Below are 23008 nucleotides of genomic sequence, written 5' to 3'. Positions count from 1 at the left end.
GTCTGGAGTTCTTAAGTCAGCTGAGCTACACTGTGAGAGTGTTTCAAAAACAAGTTTGTCTACCTAATGCAGTGAATGTAAAGGTTTAGGATTAACACTAGCAACATTGTGACATGTTTGCATATCAGCAGCAGCCAAGCATCGGTTTACATAGTCAAGCCTCTAATATGACAGTCAGCTGAATGGCACCCTGTAAAACCACATCTGAGTTTTAACCCTAGGAAGCTCTGAAAGTGACCCTTACTTGAGAAAAGGGGTTTTATAGATATAATTAAGGAGCTTTATACAATCTCATTCTATTACATGAGTGGGTCTTAGATTCAACAACAAATATCCTTAGAGATGAAAGAAAAGACAGCTATAAACCCAAGGCCTTGGGAAGCAGAAGCAGAAACTAGCCAGGCAGCCACAGGCTGAGGACCACCACAGCTCTGAGGTCTGAGTCTTGATTTCAGACTTCCACCTTCAGAACCATGAGAGAATAAACTTCTATCATTTTGACTTGCTTGGTGTGTTGTAATTGTTATAGCAGCCATAAATACCAATGTGCCAGAATGGAAACACAATATTTACCAGTATATTAATAATTTCAGTTTCTGAAACCAAAAACAGGCAGCAGAAACATTAGCACCTACATTTTGGGTTTCTTTTCAGGGTGGAACCATTTGTCCTCTCTGTATTTATATTTATAGACGCATTTACACTCCCATTGTTGGCAAATACTGAACAAGCAGGATCATCATGTTCATGATACCATATTATAAGACAAATAATTGAAGCAGACAGGAGTACCTGTGCTGAAGAGTTATGGAGGATCAAGAAAGTGCCTTTATAAAATGTCTCAGATAGAATGTGACACACAAGAGGGACAGACTACAGCACTGATTTTGATGTATGCCCATCACCAGGCTTCATAGACACTGCCTTCCAGGAGCTGTGGGTATAATTTAGTGGTAAAGTGTGAGATAATTGTATGTGTGAGACCCAACGTCCAACACTCACCATTGGGAAAAATTATCTTCCAGGTAGTCACTGCAGATCCCTGTCAGATCAGTATTTCATTACTCTCATCACCAGTGACTTTCCCACTTGACAATCCCTCAGTTGTACAGTGGTCTACATCAGTTTGTGTGGTGACCCGCTTACCTGTCAAGGTGGGACATGACTGTTTTGGAGATGTCCGCCCCTGCTTCTTGCAATATATGGATGATCTGGAATGGTGCACCTGGGTTCCGTCCAGGATGGATTATGACAGGACAGCCAAGCTGAGCCTGGGCGTGAGCTGTAGCCTGAAGTACCTTTTTCTCGCTTTCAGTCAAAGGCCAGGAGCAGCCAATTTCTCCAATAACTCCACACTTGATACTGGTGCCATCAGCTCCATGGAGAATTTCATTAATAAGGACTTCTGTAAGCTAAGGAAGAGTGAGAATGAGCCTATTTTATAGATTGTGAAATATTTCCAAATAAGCTCATGTTATACAAATTTTGGATGTGTTCAGAGCTGGGTAGGGGTAAGGGAGAGGGAGGATGAAGCCTCTCAATCATGAAGATCCTGCTTCCATCCCCAGATCTCACAGAAGAAAGCTCAGTGTTGTGAACTAGCAATCCCAGCACTAGGGAGACAAGAGATGGTTGGGTCCCAAAGGCTCACTGGACTGCTGGTATGGCATATCACCAACTAGCTCCAGGCCAATGAGAGACCCCACCTCAAAGGAGGTGTACAGTTTTCCAAAGGATAATGTCCTCTAGCTTCCACGTCCATATTCCCTGCCATGCATGTGCACATATATTAACACAACACACACTCACACATACATGCATGCATGCATGCATGCACACACACATGCACACGCAGGCACACAAATGCCAGCATTCACAAAGCATTTTTTTCTGACTAAATTGCAAATTCAACAAGTTATTATAAGATTTATGAATCTTATAATTTGAAGGTACAGTAGAAAGTCTGTATGCTCAGAATGAAAAAAAGGGGGGCTCTTTATTTTAATCTGGGAACAACACCTGTAGATGTCACTGAATCTGTCATCTGTGCCAAGTACTTCTTTAATTCTATCATTCATTCAACCTAGAAAACTCATTACACAATATTTACGTTACTTGCTTCAAAGCATGGTTTGACAAGTATATTATCCTTTTCATTAGCTCAGTCTCCAACTAATACAAATGTATATATTTAAAAGCTTATTGGGATATAATGCAGATGAAAATATTTAAAGAGTCACTTTAGATACTAACAGATATTTTGCCAAGGGTTTGCCTGAGGGCTATTTTGTACCTGTGAAACAAATTTTGGGAAATAATATATAGGAATACATACTATATGTAAATGCATGTAAACTGACACATATGTTTAACAAGAGAATACACATACGGGCAACAGAGCCCTGAAACTTCTTTCTTTGGATCCTCGCAAACTTTGCTCCCTTCTGCCCATTTTCACTTACTATTATAAATAAGAGAACAGATCTTCTCCCGCCCCTCATGGCTTGTAATAAGAGAAGACGCTGTATTTGCAAACCTACCAAGTCTCTGCCTGCCAAGTCTCACCCTACTGTGAATTTTCATTGCTGGTTATTATAAAACCTGAGGGGAAAGCTGAAGTAGCTTATGATGGGAAGACGAGGTTTACAAAGAGACTGAAACAGAACCACTGAGCTCTGCTAGGACTCATACAGACTAAGCATTAACACATTGGAATTGTCAATGACGAGTGTGTCGAGGGCTCCTTCCTCAACACTGGAAAGATACAGAGTCTGACTACTCTGGGTTCCAGTCGGTAAATGTCTTTGTGAGCTAGCTATTTTTTTTTTTTTTTTCTCATATCCAGCTTGGTCTGAACCATTCGCATTTAGTGTGTTCTGAATTTATATACAAACAACATTCTAAGTAGTGCTTTTTACCTGCTCCACTGACATGGCTCTGGTCTCTGCAGAGTGAGTTGCATCAACGTAAAACCCAGCTCCAGCTATGATATGGACTCCAGTCTGCTCTGCCAGCCTCTTCAGTGTATGCACATCCCTGCTGAGCCCAGTGGTAGTGTTCTCCACCAAGGCTCCTCCACCCTTAGCCTTGAAATACAACAGTTCTTCTCTTATGGCTTCTACTTCCTGATTCAACTGAAGGTTCTCTCGATGGGAATAGGGATTCTTCTGAATCCAAAATAAATTTTTCATCATGATAGGTTCCTTGGAGGTAGCTTCGTGGCATGGAGGAGGTGGGCAGTAAAAATTGTCAAAGGTCATTGTCAGATGCTCATGGGTCAAGGTGCGGCCCAGTTGGCTGGGTTCTACAAGGCCCAGAACGGTTTGTACTTTCCCACTTAAGGAAGACATTCCTGATAGTGTCTTGGGGATTTGCTCTAAAGAGGAAAAAGAAATATGGAATTAGAAAATTTAACACATGTTGGGGGCCGACTTTTAGCAGAAAGCGGCTATCAGCTTTGCAGCCATCTTGAGCCATATACCCTGACATGAGACTTGGATTACAATAGCCTACAACAGCTGAGCACACTCCGATAATCTTGGTTTAGATACCTTGAGATTAAAGGTGTGTGAGATTAAAGGTGTGTGAGATTAAAGGTGTGTGACTTAAGAGTGTGATATAGAGATCAGATTTAGAGACAAGACCTAAGGGCATGATTAAAGGTGTAACTTAGAGGCGTGGCTTAGAAGTGAGACATATAAAAGGCTAGAGGCAGACAGAGAAAGCAACAGATTACTTGACATTAGGTAGAAGACACTTTGCTCTAGACAGAACAATATGGAGAACAGAGAATCAGACTATAGAGAGAGAATCAGACACTTAGAGGAAGAAAGAGACTGAAGAATAAACGGGATTGAAACACACTCTGTCTGGTCTCCATTCTTCGAGTCCGCCCTCACCCTCTCTCTTGCTGAACCCCGACCCGCGGACCTGAGCGGCAGCTTGAGCTGGGATACAGTGGCCGCCAAATGCGGGGCAGCCCGGGCCTCAACATTTTGCTCAGGCCGCGACATTTTTTGGCACCTGAACAGGGACTCCAGCTTAGGCCTCAACATATTTTGGCCGCCCGAACGTGGGGCTAGTGTGGTTCTCAATATTTTTTGGCACCCAATGTGGGGCTAGTGCGGCCCTCAACAAACACAAACATGTAGTTTGTCAGTAGAGAGCAGGGGTTGTGGATGTCAGTCGAAAGAATCAATGAAACTAGAGATATGACCTCATTTGTTCTCTGCCCCAAGGAGTACACATGAATAAGATGTCCCCAGTCACTTTCATCAGGTCTCCTCTAATGGATCAACCACAACCTTATTTACTGGAAATATTTCTTCAATTCAGAACACATTTATATATCATTTAATTTTGTCTCAGGTTTAGCTATGCCTTTTTGAATACTTGAACAAAAATCATTTAATCCCCCCTCTTTTTCACCAGTAACTTCCATCAAAACCAGTTACGCATTAATATCATTTCATCCCTTTTTATCCAAATGAAATACACAAAGGCTTCTACTCATGGAACGACCCATTTGCTAGTGAGGAAAATTTCTGCTGATGGCCTGCTATATACCTGAAGCATAACATAAGGCCTCTAAGATGCCTGGCTTCATAGGGGATGGCCACAAAATAATTGAGAGAAGAAGAAATACATAACTAGATTTATTAATGCCAAAAATAAGAAGAAAAGAACCCTTTCACTTTCAAGGGGGTTTATTGCATAGTGCAAATGGAAAGTAACCCTTCAATACATAAAAGGAAAACTTCATTGTTATAATGAAAGTGACTACAATGTTATCCGTGATGGTTAAAAACTAAATGTCAACATGACAACCTAGAATCTCTTGGGAAGGGAGTCTCAGTGAGGGAGTGTCTCCACTGAGTTAGTCTGTGGTTATGTCTACAGGGAATTATCTTAATTACATTAATGGGCATGGGATGGCCCAGCCCATTATGGGTGGCAACACTCATTCCCTAGGCAGGGGATTCTGAACTTTATCAGAGTGGACAAATTGAGTTGAGCACAAGCAAGCAAGCAAGCAAGCAAGCAAGCAAGCAAATGTTTGGAAGCTCTATTCTCTTTGCTCTTAACTGTGGGTGTGATGTGACAAGCTGTCTCAGCTCCTGTCTCTCTGACTCCTCTACAGTGACGGACTGTCACTTGGAAATGGAGTTAAAAGGAACCTCTGCTCCTCTAAGTTGTGTTGAGGTATTTTATCACAGCAACAGAAATGAGCCTAGAATGCTGCTGAAACAGAAATCAGCTGCCATCTCTAGAAGGAGCAAAAACCTCTTTATCTCCCATATAGTTTCCTTTCAGATACAAGGATCAAGTATCTGCTCAGGTTTCTCTCAGGGAAAGCAAGAACTCCAATTCCAGCACTTCCATGTTCATTGTGCGCCCCTAACAGAGAAGACTGAATGAAGAAGATGACAGTGGACTTGGTGAATAGACATACTGTAGCTGTCACCGCCGGAAATGAAGCTCCACCCAGAGGACAGGAAGACATGATCATGAGACTGGAAGAACAGCATAGCTTTTAAAGCTTTCAAAGTGCTTCACAACAGACATTCTAAAATTATTTCCCCCATATCTTTGGAAGCCTTCTCTGTCTGTGTGGGGGTGGTGCACAGTTTTGAGCCTGTGCATCTGGAGATCAGAGATCAACCTCAGGTATCAGTCCTCTGAAGCCATTCACTGTGTTCTTTGGAGAGAGAGTCTCCCTCTGGACTGGAGCACACAGAGAAGGCTAGCTATCAAGCTGCAGGAATCTGCCTATGACTAATGCTGATTATGGGATTCCTAGTGTCTACTAGCATACCTGGCTATTGTATGTGGGTTCTAGACAATGAATTTAGCTTCTCATGTCTCCAAGGCGAACACTTTAACAACTGAAGCATCTTCTAGCCCCTTTCTCTGATTAACTGAGCACCTTGTCTCTTGTAATTAGAGAATAGGCATTACTTAGGAATTAAGACAAATGCAATAAAATACTACACATAAAAATACTGTCAAAAGAGGCACACAGTCTATAGTTAACAAAGAGCAGAATCATTTTGCATTTTGACTAGATCACTTCTTTCTACAAAAGAAAGGCTGTGGCTGTGGATGAAGGAGAGGGATGAGCTAGGAACAGTTTGGGGAGGGGAACCATAATCAGAATATATTGTATGAAAATTATTTTCAATAACAAGAAAAATTTAAAAAGAAGTCCTTTTGGACAGATATCTGTATATATATAGATATATCTGTGTCTCTCTCTCTTTCTCTTTCTCTCTCTTTCTTTCTCTCTCTCTTTGTGTGTGTGTGTGTGTGTGTGTATGTAATATGTCAGGAGGAAAGGAAAAGGTTTACAAATTATAGGTTAATTTTTCTCCAGTCACTTCAACACCGTTAGTCTTAGATGTCTGGAATAATTTACTGACAGTCATAAGTGACTCACTTAGATTTTTCACAGAGAACACCAGGGTTGTGAACAGTGTGACTATTGAGCTTCGTTTGACAGTGTTCTTGTACAAGCCGTCCTCTGAACATTGGGTTGGACACATGGAGGCCAGGAGGAACAAAATGGGACCTGATCAGAGAATCACCATACAATTGCCAGTCCCTGCACAGGCAGTATAATTTTTACTGTTGATCTCACTGTTCAGAAGAGATGAAGGACATTTAAGGTGGTATGGCTATAGACTGGAACTTACTGCTCAAAGCTTTATTCTTTTCTACTCAAAATAATCAGTATGCAGTTACTCCTTTGGTAGATGAGATCACAGCACCATTAATAATAGATTCAATCCTCTTGGTGAGTTTTCTGTTTCCTCCCTTCAGCATTACAGATCTGTTCTGGAGAGTCACAGATGGGGGCAGAAATTAGGATAAATTGATCAAACACTACCATGTCTACTAGAAAGGTAACAAACTACACACTTAATTGATGTGTATTTGAAAGAGCAACATGGTATGTTTAAAGCTTACAAGCTGTGAGTCTTTGTAAAAAAAATTATTTAAGAAATGTCACCCCTCCTGGGACACTCCTCTAATGCTCTCAGACAAGGCTGGCTTGCTCTTCTGTGATCACATACAATGTAGCATACACTCAGAGGATAAGACAAGATTAAGGAACAAAAAGCAGCCAGCACCCCTTTAAGGGAGAATGCATCCTTGACTGAAGTGAGATACAGATCTGGAACTTGTAGTTTCAGTGTGGCTAGGAACCCCTTTTCTGCCTGTGTTCTTTCTGGAAGTCACATTCCATACGTCATGCTCCTTCATCATAAGGATGCACCTGTAGAACCAGCAATGACAAAGGATGAGAGTGGTAGTGACCATTTGTGCAGAGGGGAATGAACACTGACATAAAAGGAGGCTTTGGCATTTTCCAGAGCTTCCCACAGAAAGCTCAGTATTGAACCTGTATTGGAAAAGGATAGCGGGAGCTATCAACACGTTTGACAAAAGCTTTGTTCCACATCAACTGTGAAATCTGCGTCACATGTGAAAGGATAGTCTGGAATTATTACAAGAGCCCAGAGAGAACTACCAGGCTGTAGTAGTTAGTCCTCAACTCAGAGATCTGGAATCATGGAAGGGTCAAGCTTTAGGGCATGTGTCTGAAGGATCTCCTAGATTAGGTAAACTCAAGTGAGAAGACCAAGCCCAAATGTGGGCAGAAACATCCCCTGAGATAGGATACCATGTAAAACAAATAGAAGAAAACTAGCTGGACACCAGCACTTAGTTTTCTCTGCTTCTCTACTGTGAGTGCAGTGTGACCCGTGCAAGTGCTTCTGCCTTGATGGATGGTATCACTCTAACCCAGATAAATCCTTAGTCCTCAGATTGCTTCTGTCACATTCTTAGTCAGAGCAACAGGACAAGTAGCAAACACATAACACTTCTAACTTTTTTAAAAATTTGCTTTTGTTTTATGAGACCAGGTCTCACTCTGCAACCTATGCTAACTTGAACTCATGGTGATCCTCCTGTCCCACACTCCCAAGTCTCAGAAATATGGGTATGGGCCGGGCGGTGGTGGCACACGCCTTTAATCCCAGCACTTGGGAGGCAGAGACAGGCGGATTTCTGAGTTCGAGGCCAGTCTGGTCTACAGAGAAACCCTGTCTCAAAAAACAAAAACAAAAACAAAACAAAACAAAACAAAAACAAAAACAAAAAAACAAAAACAAAAAAAAAGAAGAAGAAAGAAAGAAAAAAAAAGAAATATGGATATGAGCCACTATGTCTGCCAGCCCATCTAGTCTTGCTGGACCTAAAATAAAGAGGAAATACTGAATAAAAAATAAAAACAAGAAGAGAATTAGAAAAGGGAATGACACTGCTGTACCACACAGCTGAAAACTGGAGACAATAAGCAGGATTTGATTACTTACAAGCATGCATATATTATCTTTTATAAGATTTATATAAAAAATTGCATGATGACTGAATATCTGGCGAGGAGGAAAAGTCTGGATGTATCTTCAGTTTCTATTCAGTTTCACTTGTGTTTTGAGTTATTTTGCTCTGGCGACTATGATTAAGAACATTCTGTCTACTCAAGTTGACCATCCTTTCCAGCTACTCTGATGGTTAATTTATCAACTTAATTGGACTTTGAAGCACCTAGGATATTGGTAAATCACACACCTGGGTGTGTCTGTGAGGAACTTTCCAGAGATAATTAGATCATAATGGCTCTGGCCCAGTGAACAGATTAAGCCCAAAAGGATTCATAAATGGTGGCATTTGGGGGAGTTGGTAGGGGCGGGGTCAACATGGAAGAAGCAGGTTACTGGCTACATGTTCTTAGAGGCCATAGCTTAACCTGGCCCCTTCCTGCAACTCTTTCTCTTTGCTTCCTGACCACAATAAGATGAACAGCACATTTCCCTCAGCTGTGGAGTTCAGCATTACCTTGGAGCCATGAACTCTCTGAAACGATGTGTTGAAACAAATGCTTCCCCTTCCCGGTGGCTTCTGTCATGTTATGCCACATTGGTGAAAAATGTAATGGGCACAGTTGCCCTCACATGGATTTCAGAGGAGAGAGGATATCTAGAAGTCTGAATGCCCTGTATGTGCAAGTGGGAACTCTTAAGGTACATCCTCTGCATGTTGTAGGCAATCATACTTTGCCCTGGATCTGACACAAGTGTGCTAGCCTTAGAGCTGACTGAAGCTGTTAGTACTTCAACTTAGATATAATGGTCAAATTGGCAAACTGACATTTTTTACAGACATGATTTAAAATTCCCCACCCCGACTTCCCCAAACAGTGAAAGGTCTGTTGCCTTTTATGAAACCCTCTGCTGAATTTCACTCACTTTATTCCATGAATAAACCTTTACTGATGAGGAAGAAGAGGCCATGTCCCTGCAGAGACCTGTAGGGTTTTGCAATAATGTAGGAAAAAAAAAATCAGATGGTGGATTGGTCTGAAATGATACCAGTTGAGATGGCAAAAAAGCAGGAGAGCAGATGGGACTTTCTAACTGGACTCACTGGTACTAAAAAAAAATACCCTGCAAATAAATGGCCCAAATATATCAACATTTCTATTTTTTATGTGTTACGTCACAGTTCAGCCCTACTCTATAAACACTGCACTTAAAGCTGACATTTGATTTGCGATAAAAATATTTTAACAACTATACAATATTTTTTTAAAACTCTGTTTGAATATTTCCATCATGTACAGGTTCAAAACTGTGACACATCTTCTCTTAAACAGCATGGATCTGGCTGCTGGACAATGGTGACCACGGGAGTCTGCCTTTTCTCTATTCCGTGCTCTTATGCTTGAGTAAGGAAAGCTCTAGCAGGGCATGGTGACTCAAGCCTGCTATCTCAGCTACTTAAGAGGCTGAGACAAGAGGGTCCTACACTCAAGCCCTGCCTGAGCTGTAGTGTGAGTTCAAGGCCAGCTTAATTAGTGAGACTTTGTCTCAAACTAACAATCAAAAAGGGCTAAAGAGGTAGCTCAGTGGTTGATAGAGCTCAAGGATGAACTAGCTGGACACCAGTGCTCAGTTTTCTCTGCTTCTCTACTGTGGGTGCAGTATGACCAGTGTGTGTACTTCCGCCTTGATGGATGGTATCACTCTAACCCAAATAAATCCTTATTCCTCAGATTGCTTTTGTCATGTTCTTTGCTAGAGCAACAGGACAAATAGCAAACACATAACACTTTTTAAAAATTTGTCTTTGTTTTATGAGACCAGGTCTCATTCTGTAGCCTATGTTAAGTTGGACTCATGGTGATCCTCCTGCCTCAGACTCCCAAGACGCTGAAATAGAGGCATGAGGCACTTTGTCTGCATGAGACCTGGGTATCATACCCTGTGCAGCAGGTAAGGGAGGAAATGGGGAAAGAGAAAGAGCCGGAAAGAAATGCTAACACAAGAATATAAATGGAACCCAGTGCTATTCAAAGAGATAACTAAAACAAAGTGGCCCACAGAACAAATGCAGTAACTTGAGGGAAATGACTTCACTCACAAGCTCATCTTTTTATTACCTTTAGACTTAAAAGCTGACAATGTAAAAATATTATGAAAGGGTGAAACCATATAAGGATGCATGCCTGAGGATGTGGCTTGGGTCTTAACTGACTCTAAGTCTATCAAAATGGGCCATCTGGTCAGCCCTCTATGTCCCTTGTTGTTAGACTGTGGTAACTGCCTTGTTGATTTTGTTAGCTCACTGTTCAGTGAAAAAACTAAAAAGGTACTCTTATGAAGAAAGCAAGATGACCAGGGGAATGGCAGGGGAGGATAGAAAAGCAGAGAAAGAGGGGGAAGAAAATGGCATCTTAAGTCAAAATGAATTATGACTTATGCCAATGACATCTTAGAGTCTGGGGAGTCTGTCAAAACACTGTCTGGCAGACTCATCTTACAACCTTTCCTTTAGAAGAAGAGACTCCACCCTGGATGCTGGAACAAGATTTGGGGAAAATGTTTTGATTTCAACACTAACAATAGTCCCGAAAGCAAAACATACGTCAGTCGCCAGACAGGCCAGTTACAACTTCATTCCTGTTGCAGAGCATGCTTCATACTGGGATCGGGGCTTCTGTTTAGCAAGCAGAAGGTTATAAGGTGTGCGCATGCGCATGCGCGTGCGCGCGCGCGCACGCGCGCGCACACACACACACACACACACACACGCACGCACACACGCACGCACGCACGCACGCACGCACGCACGCACACACACACACCAAAGAAACAAGGAAAGAGAGAATCAAAGAAAAGGAAAAAAAGAGAAAAAAAAAGAAAAAGAAATCTCTCCATTGAATTTAGTTCTTATATTGTAACTCAGCTACTAAAAAACTTAAACATTTAAATCCTGGAAAACCACAAATTGGTATCTGAAATGTGTAAGATACCTGAATTTCTTCCTCTGTTTTTTGCTCTTCTTTTCTTTGTTTTACAAGATAGGATCCTAGGAGCCCATGCTGGCTTGGAACTCACTATGATGCCTAGACTGGTTTTGAACTCATGGAGATCTTCCTGTCTTGGTGTCTTAAGTGCCAGGATTACAGAAACGAGGTGCCTCCCCAGCATGTTCACACAATTTTACTTAGAAATCTATTCTTGAAGGGGACTAATGGAGGTAGAACAGCAGGTTTCAGAGTCTATAGTTCTTGGTTGTTCCAGTAGACAATGGTATCACTTTGGATGAATGGCATAAGTATGCTGAATTTACTTTCCCAACTGTGAAAGATAAATTCCCAGTGCAGCCCAAGCCTCAAAGTCTGTTCTTTAAGGGGAAGACTTTAAAATGTATTTACACACACACACACACAAGCACACATATATGGACACACACACACACAGACACGCACGCATCCAAACACATAGAAACATACAGATACATACACACACAGTGTAGGAGAATGGATTTCAGCTTTAGGTCCTTCAACATTTAAGAAAACTCCAGAAGAATGGGTTCTGGCTTGGCATTTCTTCTCTGTGTGCTTGAGGAAAACCTACAAGCTTCCGATGAGTTAGTTTCCTCACTTAAAAACTCATTCTTCTGAACTACTGCATAAGATCAAAAGGCAAGGGCTAGCAAGAGAATACCCCAAAGCACTATTTAAATTATAAAGCACCATCTAAATGTTTGGAATTAGTATGAAGTTTGAATTATTTCCCAAATATTTGCTTAGTATCCACAGCCAAATGGACCTGAACTTATTCTTTTTAAAAACTAACAATAGGGGGTTGAAGTTTATGAATCAAAGTAAGGCTCTAATTTGCTTATAAATGAATTCCTGCACTTGAGACCCGGATTGTTAGACGTAGATTGACTACTGCGATTGACATCAGGCCTCATTAGGTTTTTGGAAATGCCCACCAAAGTGATTAGAGCTGCAGGAGGTCCTCATTAGCCACAGGGAAGTGCAACTAGAGACGCCTTTTAAAAATGAATGTGTGTACTACAGTGTTAGTTTCCATAGATGGCCTTCAGTGAGCATGCCTTCTGACATCTCCATGCCTGTGCAGTCCCCAGACACTCTGAACCTGAGCTGCCCTGAGACTCACTGTGACCAAAACAATACAGGGGAACTTATGGGCAGACTGGATGACAGTCTGAGAGCAAAATCTTCTGAAGCAACCTCTTCCTTTGTGTTTTGGGGAACAGGGTTATAGTGTATGAAGTCTGTTTATGTTTGCACGTGAAACAGAGGTCCTGAGAGTACATGGAAGGAGGAGGCAGTCAGACATTCTCCCCCTGTGAACTCAGCCCTATGGAGGTACCAGACAGTTGCACGACCACCATAGATGCTTTTGTTCCACAAAGATCCCAGTTGACTGCAGGCAGTCTCCCTGAGACTCAGTTGAGTATACTAAGCCCAGGGAGTTATAAGAGATAAAATGGCTATTGTTTGAAGCCTCTGTCTTAAGGTAGTGCTGTGGACTGAACCTTGAATCATTTGATCTCCAGATCTAACTGATACACTTGAGTCCTTACCACTAGTGGTGAAATTATGATATGGTAAGCTTTGAAGAAGCAATGTGGTCATGTAAAGACATAGCAAAACAATAGTCCTTTTATGTATCATAAAGAGAATAAAAATCTGAAAGGACTGTGTCTTAGACTCTGGGGTTCTAGAACTATGAATTCTCATGTGAGACTCTAAACCTATCAGATAAGACACAAAATCTGTATTACTTTGTACTTGAACATCAAATGGATGGAGACAGGTAGTATGTTTTTCTGCAAGAGATAAACACATGTGAAGAACGATGTTGAGTACATCAATTTTAAAGAACTTTAATCAAGCTATGCATGGTGCCATGCATCCAGAATCCTAGTTCTGGGAAAACTGAGGCTTTCTGGGAAAACTGAGGCCAGCCTGAGCTACACAGCAAAAACTTGTCACAGAAAACAAAACCAATCAATAAAGGGCTCAAAAAAGATTTCAAATTTGAAGAATAAAAATGCCATCCAAACAAATTATAATCATAAATTTGATGTAGTTATAATAAAGATTAGTTGAGTGTTGGATGTGAAAGAAGGTTGGGATAATTTTTCTGATATATATATATATATATATATATATATATATATATATATATATATATGATGTTAAATTCTTAACTTATGCAGCTCATTGATGAAAAAGGTTAGCTTTGTAAAGTTTGCTTGTGTCCTGTCAATTGTTAAATACTGTCACTGACACATTTAAAAAATGGGGGGCCAAAAAGGTATCTCAGCAGTTAAGAACAGTTTTTACATTTGCAGAGAACCTGGGGTTAGTTCTTAGCACCTATATGATGGCTCATGATCAACTCTCACTCTAGTTCTAGGGGATCTGGTGCCCTCTTCAGACCTCCTTGGGGATCAGGCACACATGTGGTACACATACATTCATGCAGGCAAAACATTCACACACATAAAATGATTTTTTAAAAATAGCAAAGTACAACATACAGAACAACACAGCGCCATAAAACATTCTGATACACATATATGTTGTATGCTATTTAAATCAGGTTAAACATTTTATCACTTCTGTATGGTGAAGCTCTTGAGATGCCTGTAGTCAAGCTTTGCGAAACACACAGCAGACTACTGCTGTCTTACTCACCCTGGTGTGCAAAGGCACACGGTACCTTCTGTCTCCTTTGTCACTGCAGTCCAGCCCCCAGTGATCTGTTTTTCCTGTCCTTCTGCTCCCCTTTAGTTTCCCCAGCTTCTGGTGACATCCTTCTAATCTCAACTTCCATGAAATCAACTGCTGTATATTCCACATATGCGTGATATCTTGTGGTATTTATCTTTGTTTTGGCTTTAATATAATGATTCTATCTCTGCTACCACAAAAGATGGGATCTGGCTCCTTTCAGCGATTGGATAGCACTCTGATTCCTCTGGGTTTGGATATCTGAGTTTCACTATATGCCCACATGCATATGTGTATTTATGACTTTTCTTTGCCCATTAATCACTTGGGTTGTTTCTATTTCTTGTTTATTGCAAACAGTGTTGCCATAAACAATTGAATGTGTACCCACCCATAAGATAAATGCTAATTTCTAGTCTTGGGTTTGTCCTTGTGTTTTCCATCATGGCTGACTAATTTCCGTATCTCCCACTTCCAGCTTTAAACAAGTGTTCCCTTTCCTTCCCATCCTTGCCTGGCACTGCTTTGTCTTTTTGATAATAGGTATTCTAATTGGAGAGAGGTAGGTAGTATTTTATTGTAATTCATTTGCATTTCCCTGATGATCAGTGACAGGGAGAAAAACTTTCATAAATCTGTTAGCAATCTGCACATCATGTTTTAAGAAACACCTGTTGCGATCACTTTCAATCAGATATTTTAAAAATCTTTAGTTCCTTATACATTCTGGGTACCAACTGCTATCAGATACAGAGTTTAAAAATACTTTCTCTTACTTTCAGAGGTTTCTCTTCATTGTGCTGATCGTTTCTTTTGCTATAAGGCCTTTTAGCTCGATGTCAACTCACTTGTGAATTTTTGCTTTTGTTCTGTGCCTTTAGAATGTATCTTTAAAAAAATAATGCTCTCCTGTTTCAATGTCCTGAGGAATACCTTCTGTATTTTCCTACAATTTCCGGTCTTACTGTTTGACTCTCTTTTTGAGTCCTCTATATTTGTGCCTGGTTTTCACAGCATCATTCATTGGAGACTGTCCTTTGCACAGAGCACATTCTTAGCAGCCTTGTTGAAGATCAGGGGGCTGTGGACACATGGGTTTCCTTCCAGGCTCTCTGGCCCACCACACTGGTCTATGTGTCTGCTGTTAGACAAACACATGCCACCGTAATTACAATAGTTTGTACTGTCAGGGTTGTTTGTTTGTTTGTTTGTTTGCTCTATGTAGGAAGTCATGGGTGCTTTGAAAGGGATTACACTGACTGGACCATTTTGAGTAGTATGAATGTATACCAATATTTTCTACGGCTTATAAAAGGCATGTTATATTAAAAACAACTTCCAAGGAGGGTCACAACATAATGTGACATCCCCTATATTAATAGCTGTCCAAAGGCCCCATTGACAGATAAGTAGGGCATTGATTTGGGATTGCTGTCACCAGATAAGACCTCAAAATATGATGAGAAAAGGCCATGAGATTTCACTTTTGTGTGAACATTTCTAAAGAATAAAGATTCGGAGCAGTGAGGAGGCTCAGGGAGAAAGGGGACTTGTTGCTAAACCACATGACCTGGGGCTCCTGACATAGAAGAGAGCATATTTCTAAAAGCTATCCTCAGATGTCCATGTCGTGACACATGTACACATAGCAAATAATAAAATGTACTGCTTAACACACAAAGTTTTAAAAAAGTCTATCATTTAAAGACTCTAAGTTACCCCTGCAGCCACAGTACCAAATGGCTGTTGGTGATTTTCACAGATAGAAATCTAATTTCAGGCTTCAGAGCAAAGCTTTCCATTTGAAATGGTAACTCAGTCCGTAAACACTGGCAAAGCTGTGGCATTGCAAGGTTCCTTCAGAAAAAAATCCCCTGGATGACAGTTATAAAAAGTCTGCCATTCCACTGAGGAAGTCAACACCACCACCTTGAAGCTAGACATGGCACCGTTCCTTTTCTGTAATAACACTGCAGAAGTGAAGGTTTCCTTGGCTTTAAAGAAAAAAACACTTCAGTAATATTATCCATAGTCTGAAACATGTTACTTCGATGATAGGAATCAGTTTTAAGGAGACACTTAAGTACATGTAAAAACATACAAAGATTTCACAAATGTCATTATCTAGAATAGCACCAAGTTTTGGGGGGCCTAGTGATGGCACAGTGGTTAAGAGCACTTGAAGAAGACCCTGGTACAGGTTCCAGCACAAGTATATGGAGACTCAACACTGCTTGTAATTTCTAGCTGTCTTCTGGCCCCCCAGGCATTGCATAAACATTATGCACATATTCAAGTACACACACACACACAATAAATTAATAAATATATATTACAAGAGAATGGTGATATCTACTATGGCACATTATATAACCAATGAAAAAATATTCAAAGACTATTTTTCCATAGTCCTGTGTGTGTGTGTGTGTGTGTGTGTGTGTGTGTGTGTGTGAACATGTGGAGGCTCAAGGTTGATGTCAGGAGTCATTCCTTATTACTTTGCTACCTTATTTGCAAAAACAAGGTCTCTCAATCAACCCAGAACTCACTAATGAGGCTAGTCTTCCTAGCTAACTCTTTCCATCTCTTTTCTAAAGTAAGGGTGGTCTGCCATGCCCACTCAGCATTTATATGGATTTTGGGGACCTAGACTCTGGTCCTCATGCTTGTACAGGCAGCACTTTAACCACTGAGCCATCTCCACAGCTCACATCTTCAAAGAATCTTAAATGACTTAGGTGTTCATATTGTAGTATATTAAAAAGAAAAACAAATTATACTAAGTATGATAAATGAATGCACAATACACACATATGCACAAGAGCTTAAAACTAGACATGTTGAAATATTGTGTTTATTGTGGGCTGGTAGAATACACAAAGATAGTTCATATTTTTCACAACAATATATTTCCCTAGCTTTTTTATGTTTAGCTTTTATATTTATAATCAATAAAAGAAATAAAATGAACAAAAGGTCAACACATATACTAAAATCACATTGTAAAAATCAGTTTTAATCTTCCACTTTAAGCCTAGAAGCAGACAAAGGTTAATTATCTCAAGCCATACTTCCCTAATGGGCAGTGTTGTCTCTTATGCAATACTTTAAATCAAATCTCTACCTTTTTGGTGACTGTCCTTCTGTCTGATTATATTCCAGTGGTTTCATTGCATACTCAGTGGACTGACCTCGGAGTCACCTTGACATGAACATCTGGGACTCAGGGTGGAAATTCTGGAGCCTGACCACTGATTTGGGAAAGAGCCAAAGCCCTGAGTAATTTTTTGTCTTTTTTTTTTCTTGTATAAATAATAAAACATTCTTTTTATTGATTATACAAAATAGTTTTAACTTGTTACTCATACACTTTAATCAAATTCTCTCTGTAATACAGACCAGCAGCACTTTTCTGAAGATGTATTTTAATCACCGTGATATTTTTTGCTTATATCACAATCAACTCAGCCAAGAGCAACGATTCTGAGTACTTGAACACACTCCTGTGCATGGCTAAGAGTGCAAATGGCACTGTCGGTGAAACATTGTTAAAGAAAATTGTTAGAAAGAGCAAGTGTGTGTGAGAAATAGAAATCAAGCAAGAGAAATTTCAAGTAAAGACAGAGCATGCAACAAGGTAGCTGCAGAGAGAAGCCCTTCCTACGGATGGGGATGGGTTGATCAGGAAAAAAAAACCAAACCAAACAAGCAAAAAGCAAAACCAAAAAGGTGACACACACACACACACACACACACACACACACACACACACACAGCTGTCACAGATGTGATAAAATTTATTTAGCAGCTATTAAGTGCTACACTAGACAGATAATGGGAGATGTGACAAAACGCAAGAGGAAAGCACCACCCTCACTCAGAGGCTAGGAGACCATGCAGTACTTAGTCATTTCCTGTGCCATGTTTACTGAGTTCCTTCCACATGCCGAGTGCCCACGAGTCCATTTGTCCTCCAGTCTCAAAATCTTGCCAGTGCTTCTGGGTTGAGGTGACAGAAGGAAAAAGAAGCCAAGGAAAGTTAAGAGATGTGCTAAAGGGGTGGCAAGCTGAATAGGGAATATATTGAAGAATGTCAGTATTAATTATGAACACTAGTGCACAGGAGGTTTGCTCATGGTTAACCACAGAAGATTAGCCTTTGATGAATGCAACAGAAGCCTTACTGCATGGTCGCCCCGCGATAAATGCAGCACTTGATCACTTACGTGGGACATGATAGTTGGTCCTGAATCGGTTCTCTTATCTACATTCTTTCTGATACTACATCTACAAATGCATAGGTAACTGTTTTTTAACTCATCCTGTCCTTCTAATCTTGTCATTACTATCCCAGTGGAAGCCGCTGGCATCATCATCATCACCATCATCATCACCACCATCATCATCATGTTATATCACATAGAGGGTAAGGTATCCCTCCTTTGCAACCCATCTCGCCAAGCACCTGGATCACAGACACAAACTGTTCTTTGCTCAAGTCTTCTTAACTTTTAAAATGTCTTTTAAAATTGTCTTCTCTCTCTCTCTCTCTCTCTCTCTCTCTCTCTCTCTCTCTCTCTCTCTCTTTCTTTCTCTCTGTGTCTCTGCCTCTCTCTCTCTCTCTCTCTCTCTCTCTCTCTCTCTCTCGTGTGTGTGTGTGTGTGTGTGTGTGTGTGTGTGTGTGTGTGTGTGTTGTATGAGTGCAATTGATCGCAGAGGCCAGAAGAGGGCACTCTATCCCCTGGAGTTAGAGACAGTTATACTGTTTAATATGGGTGCTGGGGATTGGACTCTGGCTTTGTGGGAAGTGTCTTAAATGATCCATTGCTCCAGGACCACAGCTAAATCCTATCCTAGAGTTTGGCAGTCTCCCAAGATCCCCCTCCCCTACATCCCATACCTAAGCTCTGTTCACCAACCTTAAGCTCTCTAAACTTCCTGCTCTTTCTGCAAAATCTGGCTCCAGGTTTTGAATGGGTGTCTTCCTCTTTCGAATCCTTTGTGAACTCAATGGCTCCTACCCTTGGCTCTGTCCTGGCTCACTCGCCTTTAGGACAGCATTTGGGCATCATTTCTAATAAGAAACTCTCTTGTTATTTCTTCACACTGTTCAAGCAATCTGAGTATGTGCTCATTTTAGGTGCTCGGGTAGCACCTTTACAATGCGCTTCTGTCTTATTTCTCTATTGGACTTTGACCTCTGCAGATAAGTCTCTATCTTATCTGCTTTCAGCTCTCTTCATTGCCTGGCTCACAGGAGCAGTTTTTATCTATATGCTTTTGTTGTAACCAAGCTGTAGTCTATAAATGACTTACATAAAGAAAACATAATGAAGAAAGGCAATTTTAGTAAAGCAAAACCAAGAAAATTATAAATAGACATACTTAAGATCAGAAAAGTGTATTTTAAGCTGATTGTGGTGGCTTGTTCTCATAATTCTAACACTTGGGTTGGCAAGGCAAGAGAACTGTCTTGGGTTTGAGGCCAGCCTTGGCAACCTGATCTATACCTATACCCAAGACTCTGTCTCAAAATTAACTAAGACAAAACAAAAGCACTAACTAAACAAAATCTCCAACATATATAGTTCACAGATGTTAAAAACTGCTAATAAGAGACTATTCTTTTTCCTAGAATGAGTATTTAATATGATTCTGACAATAGAGAATTCTCAGGTAACAGATTCCTTTTTTGGAGAATTTTATCACTTCTCTTAAATCATGTGGAACATGATTTAAAAGAACGTAAAATGTTTTCTATCAGTTTCTGGGTGACAGATCTTAAAATCATGTTTGTTTCTTTAATTTGCCTGTATCTTCACACTCTAAGTTCTTGGAAGACAGTGAACACAACTTTCTAGCTCATTCTTCTCTGCCCCACACAATACTATATAGGGATACATGACTTTTGTACACTTAAAAATAACAGTAAATGACTTCATCTTAGTTCCCAACTAAAGTTAGTGGAAGCCAACTGTAAGCCAGAAAAGCACAAAAACCAAGAAAAGTCTCAGTGGTGCTGTCTGGCCACCGTGATTATTTTACAAAGAGAAAAATGGGACCTTGACTTTCAGGCTTACGTTTGGTGTATGCATTCAGGTGGGGGTTAGGTATGTTTACAGGTTGATGCCAGTGATGATCTTTTGTCATTTTTTGCCTTAGCCTTTGAGACAGGGTCTCTCAGTGAACCTGAGACTTACTGAATAGGCCAGACTGGCTGACCAGTAGGCCTTGGGGATCTGTCTGTCTCTACCTTTCTAGCATAGGAATTATAAGTCTGTGCTACCATGCCTGGATGCTTTATGTGGGTGTTAGGGTTTGAACCTGAGACCTCATGTTTCCATGGCAAGCATTCTACTGACTGAGCCATCTCCCAAATGCCCCTAGATTGATGTTTTTCAGTGTCTTGAACCTAGACCATGCACACTAGTGTCTTTTAAGGCCAGTTTAGTTTTAAACGTCTTCCTTGAATCATAGATTCAACTGCACAGCTGTGTATTAAAAGATACTCCCTACAAAATCTTCCCATATCCTTTAATTTGAAGATGAGATTGAAAAGGCTTGAGAATTGCTACTCTGTTTAGCTAATTTAGAGTTTCATAAAGAATCAGCGTCAGCTACATGGGTTTAGGTAGTCAGGCTAAGCCAGTTTGGTGTAAAAAGAAAAAAAAAAAAAAAAACTAGCATGGTTATAGAGAGTAACATCTAAGAGACACTGGGGGAGCCTTACAGATCCCGTCAACCTTCTTCCAGCCTTTGTCCTCTTGGTCTGGGAGCTTGACTGCTTCCTAACTAGATAACTGTGAGACAAATATCATGCCATGCTCGATGAGAGGGAGAGATAGACCTGAAACTAGCTTTACTTTGATAACTACTAGACGCCCATTCCTGCTCTCAGATCTGTAGATGCCAGTGCTGAGCTATAACTGTGATTAGCAACTAATAGGTACTCAATAAGCAAAGAGCTGATATTTAGTCTTATATTTTCTGTCTTTCAATTCCATTTCAATGGAATGTATTTTAGGCATATGCTTTTCTTTAGTATTATGTTGTCTCTGCAGGCTTATCACCAGCCATTGCTAGTCTTAAGACAGTAAGAAGTCTTGCTATAATTTATAGCAGATACCTTGACACCAAAGTCTATACCATCTGAGATGGCAACATGAGGAAGTCAGGATTTCCAGACACTAACATTTTTTACCTGAATACGTTTCAACTCCATGGAGCTGAGGATCTCCCATGTCCAATAGATGATATTAAGGAAAGTGAACATTAAAGTGATAATCTTACTGTTAGGATGCTGCAGAACCTATGGCACAGAGTGGCACATGGCAAGCACCAATGGGAAGTTAATTGGTTGTTTATATTAATAAGACATCCACAAAATGGTACAGTACACTGACATCAGGAAGGAGATGCAAGGCAGATTCCCTGTTGGGTGTGCCTGGGCAAAAATCACCAACCAAGAAGGCTTGCAGAAGTAGGAGGGGGAACCTGGCAAGAGCAGAAAAGGAATATTGGGACTTGCAAGCAGCCTGGATGGCCTCACTCATGGACTACATGCCTGGTTCATTATGAAAAGCGGTGGCCCATAGGCATGGCCCAAAGATGAGCCCTGTGTTGGAATAACAACCAAATAGGCAGAGTAGGGCATAGACTGAATGCTGGGAAGAGGAATGCAGGAGTGGCAAGTTAGGAAAAGACACTAAAGGATTTGTAGTGTGCCTCAGGGGCAACATTTCAGTGTACACACTGGCTTGGATGGGCACCCTCTTCTTTTTCTGGTAACACAGAAAAGTGTTGAAATGATTATCATATAAGATCAAACTGCTAAGTCTTAACATCTGACTCAAACCAGCATTACCTGGCTTCTCAAGTGATCTCTGAAACATGTGACTTAGTGGTGGTAGAAGATAAGTCACTTAGAATGGCCAGAAAGTTCCCAGTAACTCAACTCTGAACTCAAAACCCACTCATTAATATGGCATTGCATGAATGAATGTATTTTCATAAAACTATGTTATAACCCCAGCTTTCTATATAGCTAGTTTTATTGCCTTTAAGAGCTTACTGAGTATCAAAACAGTTATTTACAATAATAATTTCAGGGGTTTCCCTGAAGAGCTGAAGATGCTCCTGTACACTTTAATTAAGTCTCCTAATGTCCAGGGCAAGCAGGCAAGGGACGAAGATGAGTCATGGAAAAGTACCCAAGAGTGGAAGACTAGACCATAGGATGTGTTTTGAGATGAAGCCCACTTATTATTGCTCTCATTTCAGCAATGAGGAAATGGAGTTCTTGTTCAGACAAGGATGAGAAGCTACAGTCCATTTTCACTAAAGGCAGAACACACTGCTGCAAGCTCTGGAAGTATCCCCTGGGAGACCTTCAAAAATAGTATCACAGGCATGACCTGTGAGGCTAGTCTTTTGAAAGTCGCCCAACACTTATTAATAAAGACTTAACATGTGTGCCAAAGAGAATAGTCATCATTTTGCTCTTGGCAAAGAAACACAGAACATGAATCCCAACGTGTGGTACACAACCTATCAGCTTTGATTAATTGCTTATGGAAAGTGTCTTAAGTACCCCCCCCCTTTTTTTTTGTATGACAAAATACCAGACAGGAAGAATTTACAATAGTGGAGATTTATTTTGACTCCTGATTTCAGAGAACTCCCTCCATAGTTTCCTGGTCCTGTGCATTTAGGTAGATCATCATGACAGAACATGTGGCAGAGACTGTTCTTCCCAATGCGGGGGGTGGCGGGGGAGCATGAACAGAGCAGGGCAGACTAGACTATAACTTCTTCCCATTAGGTTCTACTTCCTACATTTTACCACCACCCATTAATACCATTACAGTAGGAATCCAACAAAGG

The 23008-nt window shown here is 40.7% G+C and overlaps 1 protein-coding gene across 16 annotated transcripts in view; it reads right to left on the bottom strand.

Annotated features, from left to right (window-relative positions):
• Pter (phosphotriesterase related) overlaps positions 1 to 23008 on the bottom strand; it is an 82122-nt gene that overhangs the window by 42474 nt on the left and 16640 nt on the right. For 14 of the 16 annotated variants that reach the window (XR_013112293.1, XR_013112294.1, XR_013112291.1 and 11 more), the window contains 2 exons: positions 2919 to 3376; positions 1147 to 1412 (listed from right to left, as the gene is read on the bottom strand). Coding sequence is in view for 9 of the 16 variants with exons in the window: in XM_076939506.1 (XP_076795621.1) it covers positions 1147 to 1412; positions 2919 to 3350 (698 nt within the window). In the remaining 7 variants the exon portion in view is untranslated. Of the gene's footprint in view, positions 1 to 1146; positions 1413 to 2918; positions 3377 to 6692; positions 6835 to 23008 lie in introns of all 16 variants that reach the window. The other 2 variants (XM_076939501.1, XM_076939502.1) reach the window with 1 other exon arrangement.

Source organism: Arvicanthis niloticus, chromosome 8, assembly GCF_011762505.2.
Source record: "Arvicanthis niloticus isolate mArvNil1 chromosome 8, mArvNil1.pat.X, whole genome shotgun sequence".
NCBI lineage: Eukaryota > Metazoa > Chordata > Mammalia > Rodentia > Muridae > Arvicanthis > Arvicanthis niloticus.
Note: the sequence above shows the minus strand (reverse complement) of the source record. Positions and strands in the feature narration are given on the sequence as shown.